Raw genomic sequence first — 27975 nt, 5'->3', positions numbered from 1 at the left:
CCAAAGAGAGAGACCCAGAGATAGCCAGAGAGAGACCCAGACAGAGACAGCCAGAGAGAGAGAGACCCAGCCAGAGACAGCCAGAGAGAGAGATTCAGACAGAGACAGCCAAAGAGAGAGAACCAGCCAGAGACAGCAGGAAAGAGAGATTCAGACAGAGACAGCCAAAGAGAGAGACCCAGACAGAGACAGCTGGAGAGACCCAGGCAGAGACAGCCAGAGAGAGAAAAGGAGACCCAGCCAGGGACAGACAAGCAAAGGCCAGAGACTCCCAAGAAGGTTCAAAGAACCTTCACCTACCCACTAACTCTCTAGTGACCTAAGAACTCTCAGTTAAATGTGGGAAGAATGAAATAAGGCTAGGAAGACATCTTTTAACTTTTAAAAATTTTAAACTTTTGACAAAACAAAAATTAAAGTTTAACTTTTTTCCCCTCACAAAACAACTGAGCTGTTTTTTAGGGGGGGAAACCAACCCTAATTCTAGGTCTAGCAAAGGTAAACACATCTGGGCAATGGGTTTCTTCAAAGAACACCAGCCCAATCCATAACACATTCACATCAGGTTAAGAAGGATTTCTTTTCTTACCACTTTGCCTCTGTGATGCTAGGGCCATTCACTGCCCTGAATTCTCCCTCCCAACACAAAAGAGATGAACAGAATTTTAAAACCTCACCAAGCATTGACTTGAAAAGAATGCTGCAAATACCGATACAGCAGGCATTTACACTCTGCTGGTCTCTGGGCATAGAGCACAAGGACGTTCAAAAACTCAGAAAAAAGCACATGGAAGCATCTTGTTCCAAGGGCCACAGAAAGTACTCCCAGTCAGTTCTGCTCACCATTTCCTTTGGACTGAATGGGCCAAAAAGATTCACCAGAAACATCTGAGTTCCCTGGAATGTGAATGAGTGCAAATCAAGTGAGAAACCTGGGGTAGAATTCAGGCCTCTCCCCCTAAAAGGCAGATGGAAACAACAGGGAGGCTCCAGGTTGTTTTAACCCCAGCTTTCCCAGTGCCCGGCTTACTGGGGCTAAGTCATCAACCTCTCCACGACTGTTTCCCTCTTCCGCAAACTGAGAGACTAGACCAGGTGACTTTCAAAGTTCTTCCCCAAACTAAAATCCCACAGGTCTGGGCCTAATGATGTTTAGAAGAACATGGCATTGCCTGGTTCATGTTTTTAGTCTAAAATCTGGCTCTCCCTGACCCAGAAAGTCCCCAGGGCCCATTCATGACACTGTGCAGCTGCTCCATGGATGACGCCTGGGCGGACATGTGGCTCCATTTGGTGACCAAACTCTCACTAGCAGTGGGCAGTTGTTTGCCCAGTTTGACTTTCCTGGGGCTTCTGAGTTTTTACAGGGCAAACACTTATCTCAAAGATCTGCCAGTAGAGAACAGGAGCGAAACAGTTAGTGCTCCCCATCTAGCCTGAGGGGGAACACATCTATCAGATTTTTAAAATGCTAAAATGTACACGGGAACCATTTAGATAGATTTCTGGTAGCTAGAGCTACAGCGCCATTCTAAAGGCCTGTACTGAGTGATCAGCCAAACATTTCTGAGAAGTTTATAAATATTATTAGACTGGTATTCAGCCGAAATGAAAAACCATTTGGTATGTTAACAAACTGTGGCACTAGAGAGGCCAGGCCAGGCCCCCACCCACAGGAAGTACCCACCTGAGAGCTCTTGCCACATTTCGCTTCTCCGGCCACAATCACAATCTGGCTCTGGAGAAGACTTTCCATGAAGGGATATTTTTCTTTCCACACTGGAAGATCTTCTCTTTCTTTCAAAAGTTTATAATAACGAGAAGAATATGGCAAACCATCGAAAGGATTGAGTTCTAAATCTTCACAGGCCAGTATTCCTTCATCATCAGCATCACTGGAATCCAGGGAGTCTGGGAAATAGCGTTTTTCGCAGGGTGCCCCAGGGCAACATTCCATATCTTCCACATGTATCATCCTCAGGAATGAAGTCTAGTCTGGTGAGCTCAGCTCGGCATCTGCCATCAATGCTTCCCTGGGCAGCCGAGTGGAGAGCCCCTGGGCCCCAGCTCCTGGCTCATGGCCACCCCTCCTGCTGGGCTGCTGGGGCGCCTCTGGGGGCATACGGCGGTCACTTCAGAGCTCTGGGGCTCGCTCGGGGTGTCTTTTCATCAACTGAGCCCAAAGTGACAAGGACGTTAACAGAAACAGCTCAGCATAAAGAGTCACTCGTGCGGGCGGCTGGCAGGGCCTGGCCAGAGGGCTGCACTCCTGGACGGCTGTCCCCTTTGGTTCAGTGGGCTCCAATCTGGCCCTCGCTCTCTGTCTGACCTCTAGCACACCCTCAGCCTGGGGACTGACTGTAAAAGAAAGCCACAGGGGGCCAGAGTTGTGAATGAGAGGATGGTCACATGGGCCCTAATCCCAGGACAAAGGAGGCTGCTGGGGCCCCGCGGGGAGGGGCAGCCTAGGGGTTCTGCTCACATGTGCTCTCCCACATCTGCTGGGAGTCTCCTTCATTAATGAGAGGATGCAAATCACTCTTTGGTCCATTCTAGGAACTGTGGGAGGGGAAGGGGCAGCCCCCACCTCCTTCCTCTCCTTCCCCTCATTCAGGAACTGAAGGGCTCCCAGGGCTAGGGCGGGCTCTTCCTAAAACTTTCTGTACTTAAACCAGAAATCCCCCCAATGTATCTGACTGCAATTAATGGCAAACACATCTCAAAGAAAGGGCCGATTCCACCAGGTCACTTACCCCTTGTGCGGTGGGGGTGGAGGGTCTTCTGCTCGAGCTCGCCCCAAACGAAGATCCAATCAGGCCAGCCTCGGTCAGAACCTTCTGGACTCTCACACCCAGGGCCTGAAATTTCCAAAGGCAGCAAATGTAGGCCCGGGCCAAAAACCACTTCCCAAGGAAGTCTGGAGGGTGCTGGCCATGTGGGCTGCGGCCTGGAGATGTCTCTAGCTGACCTTTGGCTGCTGCTGCCCACACACAATGCCAGGCCCCTTATCATGGATCCCAGCCCTGGTCAAAAGGAGGGGCCAGGAGGCCTGGGGAGGAGACCTTGGAGGTGTGGCCCTCTTTCTTTCCCACACTTGTCTTCCCAACAAGTCTCTAAACATCTCAAACTGGGTGAAACTTACAGAGTTTAGCCCTATGCCAAGCATAAGAGACCTGGGCCTTGAGAGTGGAAAGGGGCTCCTGCCTTCACATAAGTCAATGCCTGCTCCCCAAACCCCTTGGGAGCTGTCTCTGTGCCTCCTCCCCTCTCCTGCCTCCTGCCCCTGCCCCTATTCCACCCCAGCTTCCGTCCTTTTCCCCAGTGCTTTGGAGCCTCAGGATGCCCGGGGCCTGCCCCTCCCCCGTCCCATGACTCCCAATCAGTCCCCTCAGGAGTTTGGCCCCTGATCATCCCCTGCCTTTCCCTGATTGCCAAACCCTCCTTAGGCACAGGTGGCCACCCTCTGGTTCCAGCCTATCTGTTCCTGGCTGATGACTCGAGCTCTTCCTCCTAAACACTATCCTCAGCCAAACTGGCTTCCCGTTGGCTCCCTATCCAGGATCTCTTCAACTTTTCCCACTCTCAATCCCTTCAGTGCTTCTGATACTGTGGGTCATGGGGTCTCGACCATCAGCATCACTGGAATCCAGGGAGTCTGGGAAATAGTGTTTTTTTAGTTTTAGAAGTGCTACCTTCCTCCAACTTTCCACATTCACTCTGAACCAGGAGGGCCCAGGAAGGCCCACAAAATAACTATCAAGTGGTGCCTAGGTACCAGCTGGGCAGCTCACCTCATCCTCCCCTTCCCTCCTCTCCTTTCCCCACAGGAGGTACCATGACCTTACCTGAGGGTGTTCTGCCCAAAGGAAGGTAAATTTTGATGGCTGAAACCTACCTAATTATCTTGGGGTTGACTGGCTAGACTTCTGTCTTAAAGATCATGCCTGAAGCCCAATTCACTCAGACTCATTGATTGGCCAACAATAGGCTTAGGCAGGGGCCTAAGCACCACTTAGTGGTTATTTTGAGGGCCCTCCTGGCTCAGGGTGTTTTTCTTTTGGCCAAAAACCCAGAGGGTCTGCCCCTCTCAGTTTGATTTTTTTTTATTATTATTATCAAAGGGGCCATCCCTTGACTCACTCCTTAAACAGACCTATTCATTGAATGGGTGTTGCCTCAGTCAAAGTGAGAACTCTGAAAGACCTTAGCTTAAAAAGGCCAAGGTCTCCCACTGTATCCACAGCCATCTCCAGTTGTCCTGATCTATATCTGGCCACTGGACCCAGATGGCTCTGGAGACTTTGCACAGCCCTCCCTCACTCAAATCCAATTGTCATATCTTCTTCAAGAAGGAAGGACAAACCACAACCACATGTAACCACAACCACATCTTCCCACATCCCCTCCCTTTCTCTGAATCCCTGTAAGGCTCACTCCAGGGAGACCTTTCTCCCTCCCCCTCCCACTCCCCATCACTGTGTATTTATTTTGAAGACCTACATTTGTCTGTGAGGACATCTCATCCCCTTCAGTAGATAGAAAGTGAAGGTAAAGACGGGTCTCACTTTTGCATTTGTTTCCTAGGGTTATCAAAAATCGGGCTGGAGGGTGGAGTAGGAAGGCCCATGGCCTAAAAGCTGTGCAAGTGAGGCTTGGTGCCCCCACACAGAGCTTTGTGAACATGTGGAAGTGCCATAACCCACTTAAGGTTCAGTTTTCTCATCTGTAAAATGGGAATAACAGTCCTTGCACTGTCTATCTCACCGAGGTGTTATTAGGAAAGTGTCTCCTAAATGTGAGAGGCTGCCCTTCCCTTCCCTTGTTATTATTTCCAAATACAAACACATTACCATAACAATGCAGTATTTCCACAATGAAAACAACCCTGACCTTTCCCCAGAGATCCCCAGGACTCTACACTGTCCAGCTTCCTGATCCATATATTGGTGGGATCCCCAGAGTGATGGCATTTTGTGTAGAATTGCCTGGTGCAGAGGACCCTCAGAGTGTGGCTTACCAAACTGCTTCAGTTATCAGGTCTGAATCCACTTTGAAAGGAGTCAAAAGGAGTGGCAGAATAACCACACCTATGGTCCTTAGCATTTAAAGTAGATGTCTGCCAGAGGAATGAACAGCACCAAGGTCCAGAAACCTCCTCTGTGTTGGGGGGATCTTCTAGGACAAGCAGGAGGGAGCAGCCACATACAGGTGACTGCAGATCCCCTCAAGTAACACTCATTGTTCATTGTCATCTCTTCTAGTGATTAGATATTTAGCAGAAAATTCCGTCCATCACATCCTCCGGAAACAGGTTCCTCTCCCAAAGATTTTCTTTACATCATTGCTTCCCTGGCCTATCATCTGGCCGGTTTCTCTGTCTTACTGAAGTTCAGGATCTCTCAGGACTCCCTGGTCTCCAAGACCAGTCACCCTCTGTTTCCTTTTCTTTCTGAGACAGCTCCCCCACTTCCTTTTCTGTCTGCAGTGGTCAAGAAATTCCTGGGAGATCTCATCCCTGGAGCTTTCATTCATGACTAGCAAATCCCTAGCTCCTCATTCTGGGCCCGAGGCTCTGTAACGCTCCCACCAAGTTTTCAGTCCCTAGTACATGAGGGAAGCGCCTGGCCGTCAGTGTAGGGTTTATCTAGTGACCAGTCTGGCCACTCGGGAGGCCTGCCTGCCTGACTGTGAATCCCCATTCTCCTGATCCTCCGGAGAAGTGCTGAGCTCTATACTGGTCAGCTATCAGTACGGGTTTAGTTTTGAGGAGTTGTGTGAAGTCACAGAACCTCTGTGTCTGAAGGGGGCCATCTTGGGGGGCCATCCCAGTGCCTCACAACTCAATGGAAACTGCTCTTGGAAGTTACAAATGACTCCACCCCCACCCCACTCCTTTTCTTTACCCTTATCCTTCTTGACCTTTCCGGCAGCATCCACCCAACATTGGTGACCACTCCTTCTCCTGCAGCAGGCTCTCTATTTGTTCTTTGCCTTATCCTGCTCCTCCCTGTGGGTACACAGAGTCCAGGGCTAAGTCCCTGCATCCTATCCTCTCTCTATGCCCACTTAGCCATATCATAACTCCCATAGGCCCAGTTATTGAGGCCCTGCATCAAACTAGATCTACATTTCCAGCCTGAGTCTCTCTCCTGAGCTCCAATTGACCTATCAACAAGCATGAATTAGCATTTACTGTGTCTTAGGCATTGCACTAAGTGCTAGGATATAAAGAAAGGCAAGAACAGTCCTTGCCTTCGAGGACTTTTCAGTCTAATGAAGGCAACAACATCTGTACAAATGGGTCCACATAAGATACAGACGGTATCTAGTAGGCGACAGTAGAGTATCAGGTGCTAGCTAGCATCTGCAGCAGCGGGGGAAGGCCTTCTAGAAGAGGAAGATGAAGGAGCTCCCATCCTGCAGCACCAACTGGCTAGCAGCTGCTTCCGCCGGAAACACGTTCCATAAAGAAATCATCATCTTTCCCTCCAAACCCTCCTCTCTTCCCAACATTCCAATTTCTGTCCAGGGCGCCATCATCCTTCCAGTCTCCTAGTTTTACAACCATGCAGTCATCCTTGACTCTTCATTCCTCCTTAGCCAATTTGCACCAAACCTGGGCAACTCCTTAACGTGTCTCCCCTCCCCTCCCTTTCTCTCCACCCTCAGAGCTTCTACCCTTGCTCAGTTCCTCTACCCTTCTCAGTTTTCCTACTGCAATAGTCTCCCAACTGGTCTTTTGACAATCACTCAGTCACTCCTCTCCAATCCATAATGCAGACTGATGCCAACATGATTCTCTCCAAAGCACAAGTGTGACCACACCACTCCTATTAAACACAAACAAACTCCAGGATGCCCTGCTGCATCCAAGAAAAATACCAACTCTTCTAGTTGGTGCTAAAGCCTACCTTTCCAACTTATTATACTTCACTCCCCTCTCTGTGCTAACCAGACCAGCCTAATTTCTGCTCCTGATAAACGCCATTTTGCCTCCCACCCACTCAGAGCTGCACGTGACCTTACAGGCCATCTTGGCCAATCCCCACATTTCAGAGCTGAAGGACTGAGGTCAAGAGAAATTGACTTGTCTTGCCTACAAGCTTGTCTGAGGTGGGATTTGAACCCAGGTCTTCCCAACCTCAAGTCTGGCCTGTATCCATCCATTCCATCCCACTGCTCTTCCTTCTCACCTCCACCTCTGAGAATCCCAAGCTTCTTTCAAAGGTCCACACAAGCATCACTGCCTCCTCCTCCAGGAGGCCTTTTCTGATTAAGTTCCAACTTTAATCCCCCCCCCCACATCGTAATTATGTTCAACTAGGGAAGCTGTTTGCCTCCTACTAATAATTCTAAACATAAAATTACACACACACACACACACACACACACACCCAACCCCAGCACAAAAACAGGAAAGTTTTCAAAGGGCATAAAAAGCAAGTCTAGACTAGAAAGGAATTTGGCTTTTTACAGGGAGGACAAGGGGGTGGGGGGGAAAGGAAGAAGAAAACTGCCAATGTATCAGTAGAGACACCCCAAAATTCACTGAAGATAAAAGAAATCCAAAAAAGGAGACAGTAGCCCAAACTCAAGTTCTTAGGTATTTATATACAAAGGCACAAAGGTCCTATTACATGGAAGCAAACTTTGACATCCAAGTTATCACTGAGGTTTGGTGGGATGAAGCTCACGGATAGCATTGCTCTGCATGGGCATTATTTAAGTGAAATCTGACAGGAAAGAGTTGGGTTGGTTAGAATCGTATAGTAAGCAGGTATTGTAAAGTAAAGTAAATTTATGACAGAATAAATTATTTTTGGAAGCTTTTTTAATGAATGAAATTGAGTCTGTAAAATTATAGCAATGATATAATTACTGTTTCTGGCAAGACATGTTTACCACCAGCTGTCCAAAAATAGCTAGTCTATCCATTGGAGAGATATGGTGTGCTTATTTCTGAAATAATAAAGATCTAGCTGGATCAAAAAAATATTCACATATTCATGTAAGGAAATCTAGGAACAGAAGGGGACCCATGGTGGACTGCACAGGAATGAAGATCAGTAGATGGGGAAACAAGGCATTTTGTGGCTGGAGAATGCTACAGACTTGAACCGAAAGAGCAAACAGACAAGGAGTTTGGGAGAGAGATCACAAAGAACAGGTCAAGTCAGACCAACCACAACTCCTCCTTTTGGAGAGCTTCATTGGACGGTAGATACAAGGTTACCTAGATTTTAGCAAAGTACAGGGTAAGGAAGGCGAACCTAGATTGTAACTCATCTTTAAAACATCTGGGCGTTATAACGCCCAGTCATATGGGCAGTCAGTAGCTAATGGAAGTTCAGCCTGCATAGTTCATATGAGTCTAAAGAATTGTGCTGGAGAAGCAGTACAAAAGATATCACTGGAGAGCAGTATGACCAGGCTAGAACGTATCATCATCATCACCACTGTCTGCCTCCTGGGAGTGTTAGAAGTATCAAATGAGATGCCGTGACTTCAAGGTGCTTGGTCACTTACAGAGATGTGTGCCCTTCTTATTCTTTGGCCACAGAACTCATGACACAAAGAAAAACACAAAAAGGTCTCAGTCCTAGGTGGCTCCATCTGGCTTTGGCAATGACAGAGACCAAATGATGGAAAAAAAAAAGGTAGATGGTGCTCAGAGTACACAGTGTTATGCCACCTCTAAACACTAATTGAACCGTTAAGAAGTCAAAATATGAAATTCTCGTCTAACAGCCAACAAACTGACCCATTACCGGAGGCCCTTGTGTGCCTAACATGTTAGCAGATGAGACAACGTCAGGGGGGTGGTTAACATGCTAGAATTAGGATCCTCAAAGATTTTGGTAGGCAGGGACCCAAATCTAACGAGGGCTAATTTAACTGGGGAAAATGTACGGTTTTACAAGTGTATTCAACAAAGAGACTTCCCGAGGATGAGCAGAGGAAGCAGGCTATCTACATACTACTGTCTGAGAAAGATCTGGAGGTTCTCATGGTGACTGCAAGCTCAAATGAAGCTGCCAAATTCACATTCCTAAAGCCCAAGGCTTTAAGATCGCATCACTCTGCTGCACAAGCTTCACCTGCTTCCTCCGACCTCTAGGACACCGTTTCTTTCTTAAGTCTTTTTGTACCACTGCCCTCCCTCGAAGTCCGGAGAAGTCTATGGACCTCTTCTCAGAAACAGGCTTTTAAATGAATGAAATAAAATACACAGGATTACAAAGGTACATAGATAAATGTATCTGTCTTACACAATTGCCACTGCCAGGAACTGTGCTAAGGAAACCAATTTTATTGAAATAGTTATCAAAATATATAAAAAAAAAAACAAACAAAACTTCATAGACTACAGGTTAAGAATTCCTGCTTTAGAATGAATACAAACTTCAGCTCGGCATCTCGAGATAGCCTCATGAATCTGGGCCCTGGCTTCCTTTCCAGGCTGAATGGCCATTGTTTCTTGCTGTTTGCTGAATTTGGTGTGTCTTTTCACACCTCGGTGCCTTTGCCCAACTTTCCTCCCAAGGCCTGGAACTCTCTCGTCTTAGAATCTTGAGCTTCCTTTCAGGCTCAGCACAGCTTAGGTTTCTCATTCTAGGAGAAGCATTTTCCCAAATGCCTCCTCCCTCCCCCACAAGCTCTTAGTGTTCTCTCTCCCTTTCTCAGATTATCTTGGATCTCCTCCCATTACATGTTGAAGCCCTCGGATAAGCTCTAAGCCCCTTCAGGGCAAGGCCTGGGTCACTCTGTCCCACCTTGCAGGATTCAATGCCCAGAGTAAACACTTCTTGGACTCCAGTGGAGTTATTCTGGATGGGGCAAATCAGCAGTGAGATGGGGCGATGCCTGACACGTAGTTGGTGCCTAATAGATGCTTGCAAGAGCAGTTACAGATGAAAAAGAACAACAGCAGCAAGAGGGAAAATGGGGCATATCTGACTATTTCTAAGGTACTCTACATTGATTCTCTGACAGCAGAACCAACATAGCTGGACTCTAATGCCCTAAGGTTAAGGGGGACTTAAGAACAGTTGGACCAAGGGGCAGCTAGGTGGCACAGTGGATAGAGCACTGGCCCTGGATTCAGGAGGACCTGAGTTCAAATCTGGCCTCAGACACAGAACACTTACTAGCTGTGTGACCCTGGGCAAGTCACTTAACCCCATTGCCTAGCCAAAAAACAAAACAAAAAAAAAACAACAACAGTTGGACCAGACTAAATACTGAAACACAAAATCTGGCCTAGAGCCAAAGCAATTTTGAAAGCAATGAAGGATCAAGTTATAAGATGCATGAAAGAGGATAAAGGAAAGGTACCAAGGCAGGGGGTGAGGGGGGAGAATCACAGATGGTATTAGGGTAGGGGTATGGCACCAGCCTGTGAGTTTACTGGCAGAGAGCACTCCTATGTGAGGGAGCCCCCTCCACCAATGCAGGTCTCTGCAACAAACTGCCTGAGAGAGTGGGCTAGAGCCCAGAGAGGTGAAGCGATTGGCCCATTCTGTTCAGAGATGGGACATGAAGCTAGGTCTTCCTGGCACTCTTGCTAGACATTTCACCACACCGAACAGACTGTTGATTGATAACACATCAAGAAATGTCAGCAGTTACTGACTCATTGAGCTATATACTAATCCTTATAAAATACTGATGAGAATGGTGTACAAAAACTTCACAGGGAGCCTTGATGAAAAAATAAGAAAGGCATAGGAAGACTTTCCCAATTACAACCTACATCTCCAGTCATACAACTGACTGAAAGGCTGAGTGATCCCACTATTTCTTGCTTGCATACACACATACACATCTACATTTAAATTTTTTGGCTTCACAGAGCAAAATTCAGTCACAGTTTCTTTTCCAACAAAATGTTTCCTCATGCATATATTAAAGTCATAGAAGAGTCCTTGGCAGAAAGAACCAGAGAGATAACTTTGTTCAACAGCCTTTTGACTGTATTGAGCAAGGCACAAAATGGAGGTGTGTGCTCACCAAGAGCTCACCACTGCCATGGATGATGTCCCATGAAGAGCTGATATGCAATAGAGTCCAACAGATGGTGAGGTCTTCCAGATATTCCTGTTTTCAGATAAAGTATTTATTGTACCAAGCCCCAGAATACCACAGGACCACCTCAATGAGACTCAGGACAATTAACAAGAAACTGGCCTAACAATTGACATGGGAAAGATCCAATGGATAAAGGCTATCGTCTGGAATATGATGTGCAACTGGATTGGCTGCTCACTAAGTCTATCAGTACATATAATGGAGACAGGGACTGAAGATGAGTCGGGTCCAGAATGAAATAGGAAGGGAGTGAGTTGGACTGCATTCGGAAAGTTGCCCAAAGCTTTCAATGATTCTAAGCTGCTCCCTGATACTTCCTTCTTTAAAAATCTATCTTCTTCTGGTGATACTACGAGCCTAAAACACCAGTCTCTGAGGGAATAAAATTGGGCTCACCCAGAGGGCACCAATAAAGTGAACAGCTAATGTAAGGGGGCTGCAGGATATTATCAACAATCATTTGTTGGATCAGAAAACGTATGACTAGGAAAAGAGCTGAGCTGGCCACACAGCAAAAACATAGCTTCACGGCTACCCTGGGAGCCAAAGATCCTGAGAATGGCTTATGATGCACTGGGTGAATCTCATGCACTGGAGGATTGATGGGAAGACACAGATAAGGTTTGCACAGGACGATAAAGCCTGACTAGCTCTGCAAACTGCAGGGCTGGAAAGGACGCCCACAACAATGAGATCATGGATCCATTTTAATATTGAAGTGTTATCTTTATCTGCACAAATGACTAAGTGGGACAATCAGCAGGGGTGAGGAACCCTGCAGCCTCGAGGCCACATGTGCCTCTCTAGGTCCTCAAGCGTGGCCCTTTGATGGAATCAAACTTCACAGAACAAATCCCCTTAATAAAAGGATTTGGTCTGTAAAACTTAGACTCAGTCAAAAGGCTGCATCCAAGGACCTAGAAGGCCACATGTGGCTTTGAAGCAGCAGGTTCGTCACCCCTGAGACAGGAATTCCTGGATTCCAGGATTTAGAAAGGGCTGTTTCTTCAATTCCATTTGCTTTCATTAATGAAAACCTTAGCCAATAAAAGCCTTTTCTGTTTTGCTTCTGAATCTTTTTTTTTCCTTTTTAGGCAATTGGGGTTAAGTGACTTGCCCAAGGTCACACAGCTAGTAAGTGTTAAGTGTCTGAGGCCGGATTTGAACTCGGGTCCTCCTGACTTCAGGGCCGGTGCTCTAACCACTGCGCCACCTAGCTGTCCTCATGCTTTTGAATCTTTTGATCCTATACAACAGACACTAAGCAACACCTCCAAAAAGGTCTGCTTTAAATGAATTTGCTTTCAGGAAACCTAACTGGATTACTAAAGCAACCAAATTACAAAAGTATTCATTATTAATTCTTATCCAATGTTGGCATCTAGTACACAATGGATAATTAATAATGCAATATCAAAACCCATTAAAAAAAACTTCACCAATTCACAGACAAGTATATTATTGCTGATTTTTAAAAATTTTGGTGTTCTGTATAAAGAGATTTTCCAATGAGAATCAATTGTTCAAGTATAATAACACCCCCCCCCCCCCGGGGCAAAACAGATCCTTTGCAATTCAAGAGTTTTGTTAAGGGCTGCAAACTTTAAATAAGCTGCTCACCATTTCTCTAAATTAGCTTTGTTTTTTTCACTGCATAATGTTCTGTTTGAAAGTCTGGTTAAAGTTTTATTTACAAAGTACACATAAACACTAATTTTGTTTGTTTACATAGTTTAGGTAGATGTCTGTGTTAACTTCTGAGGGCTTATGAAAGTTCCAATCTATACTATGAATAGTTTAATGTCTCTCAAATAAAACCATGACACTTTTGTGGGTCCTGGACATATAAAAATGGAAATTCCCAATAAAAAAGAGAGAATTTGCTTATTTTTGGCATAACTGTAACTGGAGAGGCAACATGGCTTGGTGGGCAGAAACTCTGTGCTTTCGAGTCAGAAAGAGCTGGGTTCAGATCCTACCTCTGACACACACTAGCTGTATTACTATAGGCCTCACACCTTTAAAACTCTGGAGTTTCCTACCCCTGATCAAATCACTGGTGCTGATTTTTGTTATAACAAAGTAACGAAAGAATGAAGGCCAGCTGGTACAAGGTTACTTAAACCCACACAACTACTGGGCAGAAAAAAAATACTTTGGTTAGTTCTTCAGAAGGATATTTTCTCCCTAAACAAATGTGGGTCTCAATGAACAATGAATCATTTTTACAGCCGCAGTCTAATAATTACATGACAAAAGACTGCACGAGAAAAAACTATGTAGTAACGAACATGCTTTAGGGGACTTATTCATCTGGCAGAAAATTATACCATTGAAATAGAGGGTAAAATTGCAAACCTATATTTTGAACTAGTTCTTCAGTGTTCAGGTTTTCATTTTTCCCTTTTTAAACAAAAATTGTCTGCTTCATCCTACCCAGAACATACAAGAACCGAGGGCTGTGAGTAAGAATTGTGCTTAGGCTGTTACAGGGCAGGTGATCCTCAAGGCCACACATACGACACTTCAGGGCTGCTCACACTCTGCTGGGCTTTGACCTTTCTTCTGATCACCTTCTGGACCATTTTCTTCATCAATTTTTTCTTCCTTTCTTTAACATCAGCTTCATCATCATCATCATCTTCATCTTCATTAGCTTCTATGAAATGTAATAATAATCTTGGGACTATGCATCTGCTTAAGTAAAAAGTCACTTTTGGAGTCTACAGCAAGGATGTTGCATCATCATTCAAGCCTGAACTTTCAGAAATTTCAGGAGAAAAGAAATTGAGGAAAGAATCTTTGGAAATTGCTTTTGCCAATTCACTGTCCCACATTCCTTGTGTTGGTTTTTCTCGATTGTTTTCAAAATGACATTTCCTCCAATCCACCTGACACCCTATGCAACTCATAATTTCTGCTCCAACAAAGAATAAGGGATCTGAATCATCTGTCTCTAACTTCATCCAATATGTCTTTGTCAACAATCAATCAATCAATCAATCAATATTTACTAAGTTTCTACTATGTGCCAGGTACTGTCCTAAGCACTGGGGATACAAAAAGAAACAAAAGACAATCTCTGCCCCTAATAAGCTTACAATCTAATGGGGATGACAACATGCAAACAAACACATACAAAGTACGCTATAGATAGTATAAACAGGACATAATTAACAGAGGGAAGGCACTAGAATTAAGAGAGGTTGGGGAAGCCTTCCTCTAGAAGGACTTAGCTAGGACTTAAAGGAAGCCAGGGAAGCCAAGATGCATAGATGTATCATGGAGGACAGCCACAGAGAATGCCTAGAGCCAAGATGGAGTGTTTGGTTTGTGGAACAGCCAGATGGCGCATCTGTTGGGCTGAAAGTGAAATTCTAATGTGAAACTCATAGGTTGGCCACCACCTGAGAACTTCATTTTAATAACTTCCCAGTGTTTCAGAATAGGCTCATCAAGTTCCTGAACCATATCACTGAGCAAGTTAACACTTTCAAAAATAATCAGCCAGAATTCAGGAATTCTTTAGGGCAATTCTTTTCTTTATTTTTCCCCCTCCTCTTCGAAGCTTAGCCTTCTCATCAATGTCCTCTGAAATTTCATCATCCGGTTTCCATTCACATTCTTTTTCTGTAGGTTCATGAATTGCATTCATTATTTCACATTTCTTATCATAAAGTGGCTGGTCAAGAATAGCACAAAAAGATTTCTTTCAAGAGCATGAGCTTTGCTACTCTACCCGTGCACAATTAACTTGAAAGTTTTTGAGGTCATTCACATATTGCCAAATTATTTTTGGAAAGTTTTGAAGGTGTCCTATTGATGTTTGCATAGAGTCTTGTATTCTTTCAGTCGGACCAGGCATCTGATATGTTGTGCTGTTTGTGTTTTTACCAGCTTCTTCTTCTTCCACTTCAATATCCTCTATTTCTTGTTGGCCAAATCTGGTTTGCTCTTTGTTGTTAATGTCTGTCAATATTGCAAGATCCCCGAATGTTTGCAATTTTGTAAAGAAATGCGCTGGGCTCTTGAGGAGGATGAGTTGATGAGGACGACAACAAAGTGACAAAATGGGCTCTGGGTTCCCCATCACAAGTGCGGTTTGTTCTCTGGAGCATTTCTTTAGAATCTGTAGTTGTTGTGGGGATCAAGCCTCTTTTCCTGTTTAAAAAATGTTATGTGATATCAGAATTGTTCTTTGAATGTTTGATAGAATTCACTTGTAAACCCATCTGATCCTGGAGTTTGTTTTTCCTTGGAGAGTTACTTTGTAGCTTGTTCAATTCCTTTTTCTGACTAGGTTATTTAAATTCCCTATTTCTTGTTTTCCTGATCTTTAACCGGGGAAAATAGTTTCTACTGAAATTCTTCATTTCCTTTTTCATGTGTTATGAATTCTCCATTTTTATTTTTTGATATTGGCAAGCTGGTTTCCCTCTTCTTTAAAATTATATTATGTAATAGTTTACTTTATTAGTTTATTTATCAATTCAATGGTTTATTCTATCTCTGATTTTCAGAATTTCTGTTTTTATTATTTCTATTTATTCTATTCTATATATTATTTCTGTTTGGTTAGGGCCTAGAGGCAGGAAGACCTGAATTCAAATCCAGCCTCAGACACTTGTGAGCTATGTGACCCTGGGAAAGTCATTTAACATCTATTTGACTTAATCTATTGGAGAAGAAAATGGCAAACCACTCCAATATATTGACCAAGAAAACTTCAAGGACTATACGGCCCATGGGGTCACGAAGAGTTGGGCACGGCTGACAACAAAAGGCTTTAAAAAATTATTGCTTTTCTAGTGTTTTTAGTCGCACGCCTGAATTACTGATTTAATCTTTTTTTTTTTTTTTTTTTGCTACTCAAAGTGTTTAGGAGACAGAAATATTCCCCTTAGAACTACTTTGGCTGTATTCTAAAAGTTTTGGTATGTTGTCTTATTTTCCTTTAATGAAATTATCAATTGTTTCTATGTGTCTATCAATTTCTATCAATTGTTCTTTGACTCACTGATTCTTTTCCATTAAATCAGTCTTTATTTATGTTTGAATCCTTCTTCAAAGGCCCTTCACTGATGATAACTTTTACTACATTGTGGTCAGTAAAGGTTGTATTTACTATTTCTGCTTTTCTGCATCTGCTTATGAGCAAATGCTCACACATGTAGCCAATTTTTGTAAAGGTGCCACAAATAGCTAAGAAATATACATGAGTATGTATATAATACCTTCTATTACCATTCAGTAATCACTAGATATCTATTATATTTAACTTTTCTAAAGTTTTATTTGTCTCTAACTTTTCTTGTTTATCTTTATCTAGGTCTGAAAGAAGCAAATTGTAATCTCCAACTATTTATGCTTTCTATTTCTCACTGTAATCTAATTATGTCATTTGGATGCAATATAATAATTAGCTATCATTTATATAGCATTTTGATTTGCAAGGCACTTTATATATGTTATCATATCTGATCCTCATCACAACCCTGGGAACTAGAAAGTGAGGAAAAAAGAGATTAAGTGACTTGCTCAGGTTCATGAAGCTGTGTAGCTGTCTCAAGTTGGATTTGAATTCAGCTTTTCCTTGACTCCAAGACCATCATTCTATCCACTGTACTGGTTGGCTGCCTCTAAATATACACTAAGTATTGATGTCCTCTGTTAAGTATTAATATTATTTTATTTTTGATGCAGCCTTTAGGCATAATGTAGTTTTCATGCTTACCCCTTTTAACTATGTCTATTTTTATTATTGCTTTGTCTGAGATCATGATCACTAATGCTCTTTTGAATTTGTCTGAAACACATAATAAATTCTGCTTAAACCCCTCATTTTAAAGAATTAATGAATAATTATGTTTCAAGTGTGTTTCCTACAAATAGCATATTGCTCAATTCTGCTTTGTAGTCCATGCTCCTATTCTCTTCCATTTTATGGGTTAGTTCACCCCATCCACAGTCACTGTTATGATTGTTCATTGCATATTGACATCCTTTAGAAATGCTCATTCTTTTTCCTTACATCCCCCTCTTTATGAAGGAGATAGAAAAAGAGAAGGCACCTCATCAGCACTAGTTTTCTATAACTGAAGTGATCTGTTCCTATTCCTCTGTATCTTTCTCTTTGATAAGCCCAGACCCAATCTTTCTTTTTCTTTCTCTCTTTCTCTCTTTCTCTCTTTCTCTCTTTCTCTCTTTCTCTCTTTCTCTCTTTCCTTTCTTTCCTTCTTTCCTTCTTTCCTTCTTTCCTTCTTTCCTTCTTTCTTTCTCTTTCTTTCTTTCTTTCTTTCTTTCTTTCTTTCTTTCTTTCTTTCTTTCTTTCTTTCTTTCTTTCTTTTCTTTTCTTTCTTTCTTTCCTTTCTTTCTCTCTTTCTCTATCAACTCTCCGAAACTGAAGTTTCTAATACATTTTTCATCACCCTCCCCTATGACCACTTACGCAATGAAATCACTGAGGGTGGCAGGGTGGGGGGTGCACCTGTGATGCAGTCAAGTCCTAGGGGGGAAATTCCCTATGCTAGTGTAGGTCCACAGTTTCTTTGCAACATATTGTTTTCAGAGAATTTGTCTGGGCCACCGGGAGGCTAAAAGACCTATCCACGGTCAAACAGTCAGTATGTATGTATCTAAGAGGGCACTTGCACGCAAGTCTTCCTAACTGCAAGACCAGCTCTCTGTGCATTATGCCACGTATGCTGATTTTATTGGGAAAGGACTTAATAAAAGTCCTTCACAGACTGTCTCTGCTTAATATTCTCTGTAACAGATGTGGGAGCATAAGCTGTAATTATCTTCATGATGGCTTTGATGTGTATCTTCATCATGTATTGTACAAGAGACTCCCCACACGTTCCTTGAAACGCTTTTTTTGGTTGACTTTGAATGCCCAATAATGCTCTGTTGTTGTTGTTCAGTTGTGCCCAACTCTTCATGACCCATTTGGGGTTTTCTTGGCAAAGACATTGAAGCGGTTTGCCATTTCCTTCTCCAGCTCATCTGAGAGATGAAAACTGAGGAAAATATGATTAAGGGTCACAGCCTGAGGTCGAATTTGAACTCAGGAAAATAAGTCTTCCTGATTCCTGGCTTGGTGCTCTATGCACTATGGCACCACCTAGCTGCCTGATGAAGCACTGCCAACTCCTTTATGAGGCCTTCCAAAAAGGGCCTGGAAAACATCCCCTCATTTAGCTGCAGTTGACTTCTGTCTTCTGCTCTCATTTAGAGCAAGATGGAAACAGTTCAGCTCTTCTTATGGTAGAGTCTCTTCACAAGGCTCTTGGAGCACCAAGGGCTAAATTCATGTTATAGATGGTCTGAAAATGGTGATTCTTGGCACTCTATGCCCCTGCCACAGGCCAGAGTTAGAGGTTTTTTTAAATTTCTTTTTGTTTCAGGGGTTGCTGTGACTTCAGACTGGATCACAAGATGGCCAGCTTGCATTCGCCAGAATGACTCTTGGAGAACAGCCCCAGTCTAGGTCTGGATGTAACTGGCCCCCCTACTTTTTCGCATGGTTTCAGAGGGCAGGACCAAAAACCTAACCCTTCCCTCTTTCTTTTTTCTCAGCTACACTGCGCAGTTCCTCTGTATCCTCCCACTGTTCTCTACCACATGAGAAAACAAATGATTCTCCAAAACTCACATTAAGGCAAGAAGACAAAGAGAATTGATTCACTTGACACAGTTTCATCCCAGTCTCACCACAGCATGTTAACCTCAACTTGTGGACATATCAAGTAGTTAATTCACAAGCATTTATTAAGTCCTGCCTTGGTGGGGAACCAAAAACAAAACAAGCTTACATTCAAACGGGGAGCAGGAGACCATTAATGAGAAGAATGGAATTCTTTCTGGGGGAAGCGATACTATTTTATTTTATTGAGGTTCAAAGTTAGCATTCTCTGTATCAAAGCAGACTGCAAATCTTCTGTTAATGCTGATCTGTAATGAGATTTTATGTATTTCATATTTGAAAATGTCTTTTCACACAGCACCAAATACTGCTCTCAGGCCACTAACATTTGATCTTAATTGAGCATATTCATCATTTGGAAAGTGCTGATATAATAGGATTCTACTAGATTTTTCTTTTGCTATTTGACTTTTTTAAGTATGTCATCCATTGCCCATTCATTACTTCCAGCTGAAGTATGGATTTTGAAATGTGGACATTTCTTTTGCACTTGCATTGAGGTCCAAAAAATGCTCCTGGAACTGTCATTTGAGCCTGGAAAAATCTATGTGCTTCAAAGTGGTATGGGAATGGACATCTAACTCCTTGCCTTAACCTCTGAAAGCCCACGAGGTGTCCAAAGCAGCCTGAGGGGACTTGGTATTCAAATGTCAGCTGTTGTCAAATGAACTTGATCACATTCCATGTTTTGCACAGCAGGGGTCTGCACTGTAATTTTAGGTTGAATTCATCCACAAACATTCTCAAGTCTGCAGCAAAAGCTCATTTCCAAAGCCAGTCAGGGTTTGTTATACAAACACTTGTTGAGAGTGGTCTTTCTTGTTCAGAAAAATTTCAATCTCAGCCTTGAGCTCAAAAAAATCCTCATCAAATATTTTTTCTTCTTCCCTTCTCATTTTGACATGATAGGTATGCACTGGTACTAAAAACAATGTCCTAGTGCAGCCAGGCCCTGGGCACAGAGCTCAGAATGATGCTGAGTTATCTGAATTTTGCCTCTTGGCCTGCAAAGCCTAAAGCAACCACTAACTGTGCTGTTGTCGCATGAGCCTGTGAACAAATCAGTGGCTGTGTCACAGTCCCATTCCTGGTCTAGAGAGGACAGGACAAGGCAAGAGATGAGAAACACTCAGTTGGCCAACCTGCCAGGTAGAGGTGTGTGCAATGAGGCTGGGAAGGCATGGTGGAGTGGGGATGGGAGGCTGAGGCCCTGAAGGCCACATTCAAGACTGGAGGAAATAGGGAGCCACCAACTGGTCCCACTGCCTAGTGGTACACCGGTAGTGAAAGAGATCAGAAGCCCACCCTCTCCTTCTGGACAGTCTTTCCTCTCTGGGTCTTTGTGACTCTCCTTTCTCCTAGGTTTCCTACCTGTCTGACCACAACTTTTCAATGTCCTCTGGCTCATCATCAAAACACATCCCCTAACTTTGGGTTTTCCCTAAGGTCACCTTCTCTCCTCTTCTCCCTCTAGCTCCCAAGTGTCAAACTACCATGGCTATGGAGACCTCTCATTTCTCTCTCTGTCACACACACACACACAATCTCTGCACTACATCACCAATTGCTTGTGGGACATTTTAGAGGGCAGATGTCTCAAAGACATCTCTCAGCATGTCCAAAAGAGAGTTCACCCTCTTTAATCCCAAGTCTACATTCTTCCAAAGGATGTAGAGAACACTAGGTGGCGCAGTGGATAGCATGCTGGGCTTGGGATCAGGGGGACCTGAGTTCAAATTTGGCCTTAAGATACTTCTTAGCTATGTAACTCTGGGCAAGTCACTTAATCCTCATCTAACTCAGTTTTCTCATCTGTAAAATAGGGAGAATAATAGCACCTACCTCACAAGATTGTTGTGATAATTAAACCTTTGTAAAGCACTTTAGCACAGTGCCTGGAACATAGTAGGTATGTGATAAACTCTCTGTCTCCCCTGGAGTGCTTGAGTCAGAAAAACTTGAGTTCAAATTCAGACTCAGACACTTACTAGTTGTGTGACTTGGAAAAGTCACTTAATCTCTTTTTGTCTCAGTTTCCTCAATTGAAAAATGGGGATAATAATAGCACCTCCTTTCCAGGATTGTTGTGAAGATTAAATGAGGTAATATTTGTAAGTGCCTAGCACATAGTTGGCGCTTAATAAATACATCTTCCTACATACTCAATTAGGTATGGAAATCTATCTTACCCTACAGGAAAACAGGGGGGAAGGGGTTAAGAGAGGGGAGGGGAATGACAGAAGGGAGGGCAGATTCGGGGAGGGGGTAATCAAAGCAAACACTTTTTTTTGAAGCCAGATTTGAACTCAGGTCCTCCTGAATCCAGGGCCAGTGCTCTAGCCACTGCACCACCTGGCTGCCCCAAAAGTAACCACTTTTGAGGAGGGACAGGGTCAAAGGACAGAACAGAATAAATGGGGCTGGGAGGGAGGTGGGAAAGGATGGGGGGAAATAGAGTCTTTCACAACGTGGCCATTATGGAAGCGTATTACATGTAAAACCTATATTGAATTGCTTGCGCTCTCGATGAGGGTGGGTAGAAGGAGAAGAGGAGAAAATTTGGAACTCAAAGTTTTAAAAATGAATATTAAAAATTGTTTTTACATGTAACTGGGAAATAAGATATACAGGCAATGAGGTATAAAAATCTATCCCGACCTACAGGAAAATAGAAGGGGAAGGGGATAAGAGAAAGGGAGGCAGATTGGGGAAAAGGGTATTCAGAATGCAAGCTGTCTTGGTGTGCGGGAGGGGATAGATGGGGAGAAAATTTGGAACTCAAAATCTTGTGGAAGTGAATGTTGAAAACAAAAAACAAATTAATTTTAAAAAAAGATAGAATTAAAAAAATGAATGCATGTTCCCCTCCCTTCCTACTTGTCTTAAAGGCATCCCCATTCTCCTCTTCTCTCAGATTCACCACCTTAGTGTTATCTTGGATTCCTCACATTCCCTCGGCCCCATATCCAACCGAATCTTGCCACTTCCACCCCCATGCCTCTCGCATTTGACCCCTTACGTCTCCTTGCACAGATGCCACCTCAGTTTCTGTGTCTCAAACCTCTCCCACTTGTACTCTGTGATCAGCTTTCTGTTCCTCACACTGGACAATTCATCTCTCATTTCCAAGTTCTCACACTGGCCTTCCCCCATGCCAGGAATGCGTTCTCCCTTCTTTTAAAGTGCCACTCTTCCTTTATCGTTTTTAAAAATTCCATTTAATTTTATTTTCAGTTCCAAATTCTCTCTTCCCTCAATTCCACTCATTGGGAAGCAAGCAGAACAAAACCCATTTCAAACATACTCATGCGAAACAAATTCCAGTATTACCCTTATCTCTCCCCAACCCCAAATAAAAATAAAGAATGAGAAGAAAATGCTTCAATTTGTACTGAGTCCATCAGCTCTCTATTTAGAGTTGGATCGTCAGTTTCCTCCTAAGTCCTTTGGAGTGTGGTTGGTAACTGTGCTGATCAGTTCCTAAGTCTTTCACTGGTAAGCTTCCTTACAAGGAAGAAGAGTAACAACTATTAACGGGTAAATCGTTCACTTTGCCTTGCATCAGTTCATGTAAGTCTTCCCAGTTTTCCCTGAAATTATCCCCTTCGTCATTTCTTAAAGCATAGTAGCATTCCAGGACATTCATAAACCATGATTTCTTCAGCCATTCCCCAAATGGGGATCCCCTCATTTTTTTTTGCCACCACAAAGAACTGCTATAAATATTTTTGTACATACAGATCCTTTTCTTCTCTCTTTAATCTCTGTGGGGTATAGACCTAGTAGTAGTGTCACTGGGTCAAAGAACAGTACAGTTTGATAGCTTTAGGGGCAGAGTTCCAAATTGTTTTCTAGAACGGTTGGATTAGTTCACAGCTCCACCAAAAATGCATTAGTGTACCTGTTTTCCCACTTCCCATCCAGCATTTGTATCCTTTTTTTAATCTTAGCCAATCTGATGGGTGTGAAATGGTACCTCAGAGTTGTTTTAATTTGCATTTCTTTAATTATTAGTGATTTAGAACATTTTTATATGGCTATTGATAGCTCATATTTCTTTCTCCAAAAACTGCCTATTCATGTCCTTTGACTATGAAAATTGGGGAATGGCTCTTTTTCTTGTAAATTTGACTCAGTTCCCTATATAACTTAGAAACAAGTCATTTCTCAGAGAAACTTGTTGTAAAGGTTCTCCTCTCCCCACCCCCACCTCCCATTTCCTGCTTTTCTTCTAATTTTGGCTGCATTGGTTTTGTTTGGAACTAAAGTTATCCATTTCACCTCTTGTGATCCTCTCTCTCTCTCTCTCTCTGTCCCTCCCCTGTTTGGTCATGAACTCTTCCCCATAGATTTGACATGTAATTTCTTCCCTCCTCCACTATTTTTTTTTTTATGATTATCACTTTTTATGTCTAAATCATGCACCCATTCTGAGGTTATCTTGATATTAGGAGTGAGATGTTGGTCTATACCTAGTTTCTGCCAGCCAGATTGTTGGGTCTACCAAAGGCTAGGTTATTGTGATTGTTTGCTTCTAGATATTGTGTACCTGATCTATTCTATTGTACAACCTATTTCTCACCAAGTATTGAACTGTTTCGACACTTACAGCTTTGTAGTATAGTTTGAAATCTGCTACTGCTAGGCCCCCTTCCTTATTATTTTGTTTTTTTTTCATTGACTCCCTTGGTATTCTTAACTTTTTGCTCCTCCAGATGAATTTTGTTATTATTTTTCTGGCTCTATAAATTCCTTTTTACACCTATGCATGGCACTAAAGTAAATTAATTTAGGCTGTATTATCACTTTTATTATATCGGCTTGACCCACCCACGTACCTCTTCTTTAAATAAGCCCTTCAAAAACCATCCTCTGCATGAAGCCTTTCTTGATTTCCTTCCTTCCTAAACTACCTTATACTTAAGCACTTTGTATTTATTTGCATTTATTCTCTTTATATCGATTCTAAGATTCTGCACATAAGCACATATATATTCTTGAGAGAAGGGTTTGTTTTATTCTTTTTATTTGTAATCTCAGCACCTAGCATACCACCAGGCACACGCATGACACTTAATGAATGCTTGTTTCTTCATTTATTGATATGTGCCTTTATGCAAATCATTGATAAGCCTGTTTTTAAACTAGCACAGAGCCACAAACAAGTCCTGGATACATTTCACTAGAAACCTCCTTTTCCAGGAGACCAACCCATCGGTGACTAATGTGCATTAATCCATTTCCAGCTCTCTTTGTGTTACTGTCCAGCTTAACCAGAAGATACAAACAAAATCTCCACGGTGGAAGGATAATCCTAACATTATCCAGATAAATTTTGAGGTTTTGTTAAAGGACTCTGAGACCGGATAGCCAAGGCTTTGCTTGTATCACATTATGGATTATGCCAACAATACATTGAAGATTTTGGAGAAGAAAGGCAGAGAATATAGGACAAAAAATCCTCAAGAGGCCCCCTAGGATCTTTACCATTAACTGAAATCAAAAACAATGTGAAAACCTCTACTTGGTTTGATATATTTGTAATTTAGGACTCTTCCTCAACATACTCTACACAGCATTTTCTCTAAAAAATGGGATTATATTTACTTAGCCTCAAGTAGACACTAGCCATTTCTGTCCATCTCTTTAGGATGTACTTTTCCCACAGTATATTTCTCCTAAATTAAAAAGTTTGTACAGATCTCCTTCATCCTGATGGCTTACAGAATACTGCCTCATGGCAACTCTGGGAATCCCTCGTGAGTTCCAAGCCCCTCCTCTTTCCTTCCAGGACCTGTGATATCACTTGTGCTAAGGCTTCCTCCTTGAGGCAGCAGATGGTCTGAGAGCGGCTGTGGCCTTCCCAATCATCTCCTAGCACCGGCCTGGCGACAAGCCAATGCCTGGGCTCGGCTGGTCTTCAGACAATGCACATGACACCCAGCTGCCATGATGTCCGGCCAGCTGGGCAGGATCTGCCAGTTCAAGGACATAGGGTCACGTGGATCCGAGACAGCAGAGGATGATGTCAGCACCAGAAGCCTTCTGTCCCTTTGCACTCCTATGGTCTCATACACATTAATATCTCGGTCCACCGACGAGAACAGCTGAGTGCTCATTCCTCATTCCAAGGGTGATATTTACTGATCATACATGTCAGTCTGGCTCGCTAAAGGCCACCCCCAGCCTCTTTCCCCCACTCCTCTGCAATAAACTCCCCTGTGTTCTGTTGTTACCCTTTACATGGGAAGCAGCTGTTCCTGACTGTGATTACTCTGTGTGCGCCCAGAGACCAACATGGAGGCATACTTAATGTGTGGCAGCTGGAAGGAGGGAGGTCCTGCTGCACGTGCCTTTGGGGTAGCCTAGCAGAGCTGTTTCAGCTAAAGGATTCCTCTCTGAACTGAAGGAGCCTGGGCCTGGGGCAAGGACAGACCATCCATCCTTTGGTCCTTCCAGGTTTGCTGTCACCCCACCATGAGTATCACGGGCACAGCCTTTGAGAAGCCAGGGTCATCTCTACGCCATGACCAAGGGTGCAGGGGTGACTTCGGTAAAGGCTACAAATCATGATTTCAGATCAATTTGGGACAGAACAAAAAAACGACTATGAGGAAATGGACACGTGAAAATCAAGAAGAAAGCAGTAAGAGAGCTTCTTGTGGCCTTTGGGTCCAAATCACCTGGCCCAGATATACCACACCTGGAGGTAACAATGTTTCTTTAGCAAAGGGTTGCAGGTCAATTTGTATATGTGATCTCAATGGAGTGGGTCATGCAGGTATTCCCATTTCACAGATGAGGAAACTGAGGCTCAAAGAAGGTAGGCCCTTTGCCCAACGGGATGTCCCAGCCCATCCTGGTCAGGTCTTTCTGATTCCAACCCAGCACCCTGCCTGAAAGGTGCAACTTATGCCATCAGTGAACTCTGAAAAAGCATGAAGAGGAACCACAGGAGGGACGGTGACAAATGTTCTTATTTTCAGAAAAGGGAAGAGAGTGGAACCTTCAGGCTGGAGGCCAGGGTGTTTCACTTCCATTCCTGACAAAATTCACCAATTCACCGGCCTCTTCCAGAAGGGATGGGGAGTGAGCATTTAGAAAAGGAAGCAGCACACACCAAGGGTTGACCAGGCCTTCATGAAGAACAAGTCGGGTGGGCCAAGTTTGACAAGGTTACTCACCGGCTGAGGCTGGGAATACTGCAAACAGAGTTCATGAAAAAATGACTTATGATATTCTAGTGGGAAAGGCAGGGGCCTGAGGGAGTATAATCAGGTAGGTTTGCAAGGAACAGCAATAAATGATATGATGTCAACTTGAAAGGTCTACAATGGAGTGCCCCAGGGATCTGGACTTTTTAATATTTCACTTCACGACTGCATGCTTACCAGAACTGCTTAAGTTACAAAGCTGAGACTTACATACAGGATGACAGTTAGGATTCAAAATAATCTTGGCAGGTTAGACTATTGGGTCCCGCATTTCACAAGGAGAAGATGGGGGAGGTGTGGACAGATATCAGTTCAGCTGAAGAAGATCTGAGTCAGCACTGTGCTATGTTGTAGCCAAGGAGGCGAAGGCCCATTTAGGCAGAATTGAGGAGCAGGAACATGCAGGGGGAGGGAGCCCGGAGTTTTAGGCCTCGTGTTTTAGGAAGGACACTGATAAGCCGGGGGCATCCGGAGCTGGGGGACCAGGATGGTGAAGGGTCAGATGAGAAACCAATGAGAAGTGCAGAGATAAGACACCTTGAGGGGACACCACAGCAGTCATCAAGGGTTTGAAGGCCTGTCACATGTGGCCCGAGGGCAGGGCTGGGAGCAGTAGGTACCAACTGCCCAAAGTCCAGTTTGTGTTTACTGTTGCACAGAGGCTTGCTGTGACCTGGCTGCGAGTGACCCCCGGTCAATACGGGGCCTGAATCACCTGTATGGACTCTCAGACCAGCAGCTTGTTCTGATAGCTCTGAGCTCCCAAATGATCAGTGGGGGTGCTTGGAAGGGTCATGAATGCATTGCACACTTAGCCAGTGACACAGGGGGGTAATGTTGAGTGTGTCAGCCTCTGCACACACATGTCCTCCTAAGGGGGCTGCTTCCAGGTCTGGTCACCCTTGGAGCCCCCTCCCCCTGCTTCGAAGAGGGCCCCCCTTACTGTGGGAAGGGGCCTGGCAGCCATCCCGCTCCCTTCATTCTCCAGGCTGTGAGTGGACATTGGGCAAATGGGCAGGAATCTGGCCATCCGAGTGGGGGCCCCCCAGATCTCCCCTGGTCACAGGACACACAAGGAGCAGCAGGTGACTGGGCTGAGCGGGGGGGGGGGGGGGCCCTCCCTGCGCCCCCAAGTGACCCATCCTTCCTCTCTAACCCCCCAGGACCCCGCCCCAGCCTTCCAGCGTGGGGGGAGGGGCGGTGACACCTGGGGTTGGGGTCCCCCAAGCTGGGCTCCCATCGAGGGGTACAAAGCGGGCGGGGGTCCTGGGGAGAGCCAGACGAGGACAGAGGGGTCCCGAGGGCGGACCCAGATTCCGACAGGGATAGATGAGCCGCCCCTCCCCCGCCTGGCCTCCGATCCGACTTACAGAGAAGGAAACTGAGGCAGGCAGAGGTTCGCCAGGAGCCGCTCGGTCCGAGGCCCGCTGGCAGTGGTGGGCACAGTGACCCCCGGCCTCCCCTCCCCCCGGGGGCCTCTCAGGTCCAGCGAGGGGAGCCCAGGGGTCTCAGGAGGCCCTTCCCCACCCCTGCTGCCTCGGGCCGGGGTCAAGTGACTTCTCTTTTTGAGCCTCAGTTTCCCCACCTGTGAGCTGGACCCACGCTTTCCCCTCCCCCAACCTCAGTTTTCCCGCTCTTGGCCCTCTCTGCGCAAAGAGATCTCTAAGTGCCGTTACCTGGGGCTCCGGCTCCGGCTCCGGGGGCGCGCTCAGGCGCGCGCTCGCTCACTCTTGGCCCGAGCGGGGTTCTAGGAGCGCGCCCCACAACGGCAGGCTGGGCGGCGGCGCATGCGCTTTGGGCCGCGCGACTCGCGGGCCGGGCGCGGTTTGGTCCCCGGCTCTCGCCGTCCGTCAGCCGGCCCTCACGCTCACGCACGCGCTTAAAGCTGGCCCCGCCCTCCCCGCGGAGTCAGCCGGTCTCTCCGCCCCCTGCCTGCCCCGCCCCCTGCCTGCCCCGCCCCCTGCCTGC

General features: G+C 44.7%; 1 protein-coding gene across 1 annotated transcript in view; it reads right to left on the bottom strand.

Annotated features, from left to right (window-relative positions):
- The window catches only part of DHX32 (DEAH-box helicase 32 (putative)), a 63421-nt gene extending 35684 nt beyond the window's left edge, over nt 1-27737 (bottom strand). Inside the window, exons 1-3 of the mRNA XM_027855952.1 lie at nt 27684-27737; nt 2754-2858; nt 1688-2358 (exon numbers count right to left, since the gene is read on the bottom strand). Of these exons, the coding sequence (XP_027711753.1) occupies nt 1688-1975 (288 nt within the window). The 5' untranslated portion in view covers nt 1976-2358; nt 2754-2858; nt 27684-27737. The remainder of the gene's footprint in view (nt 1-1687; nt 2359-2753; nt 2859-27683) is intronic.
- Nucleotides 27738-27975: the final 238 nt, after the last annotated feature.

The sequence above is a fragment of the Vombatus ursinus genome, unplaced genomic scaffold, assembly GCF_900497805.2.
Source record: "Vombatus ursinus unplaced genomic scaffold, bare-nosed wombat genome assembly UNPS02011353.1, whole genome shotgun sequence".
Lineage (NCBI taxonomy): Eukaryota > Metazoa > Chordata > Mammalia > Diprotodontia > Vombatidae > Vombatus > Vombatus ursinus.
The sequence above is the reverse complement of the archived record's forward strand: the minus strand, read 5'-3'. Positions and strand labels throughout refer to the sequence as shown.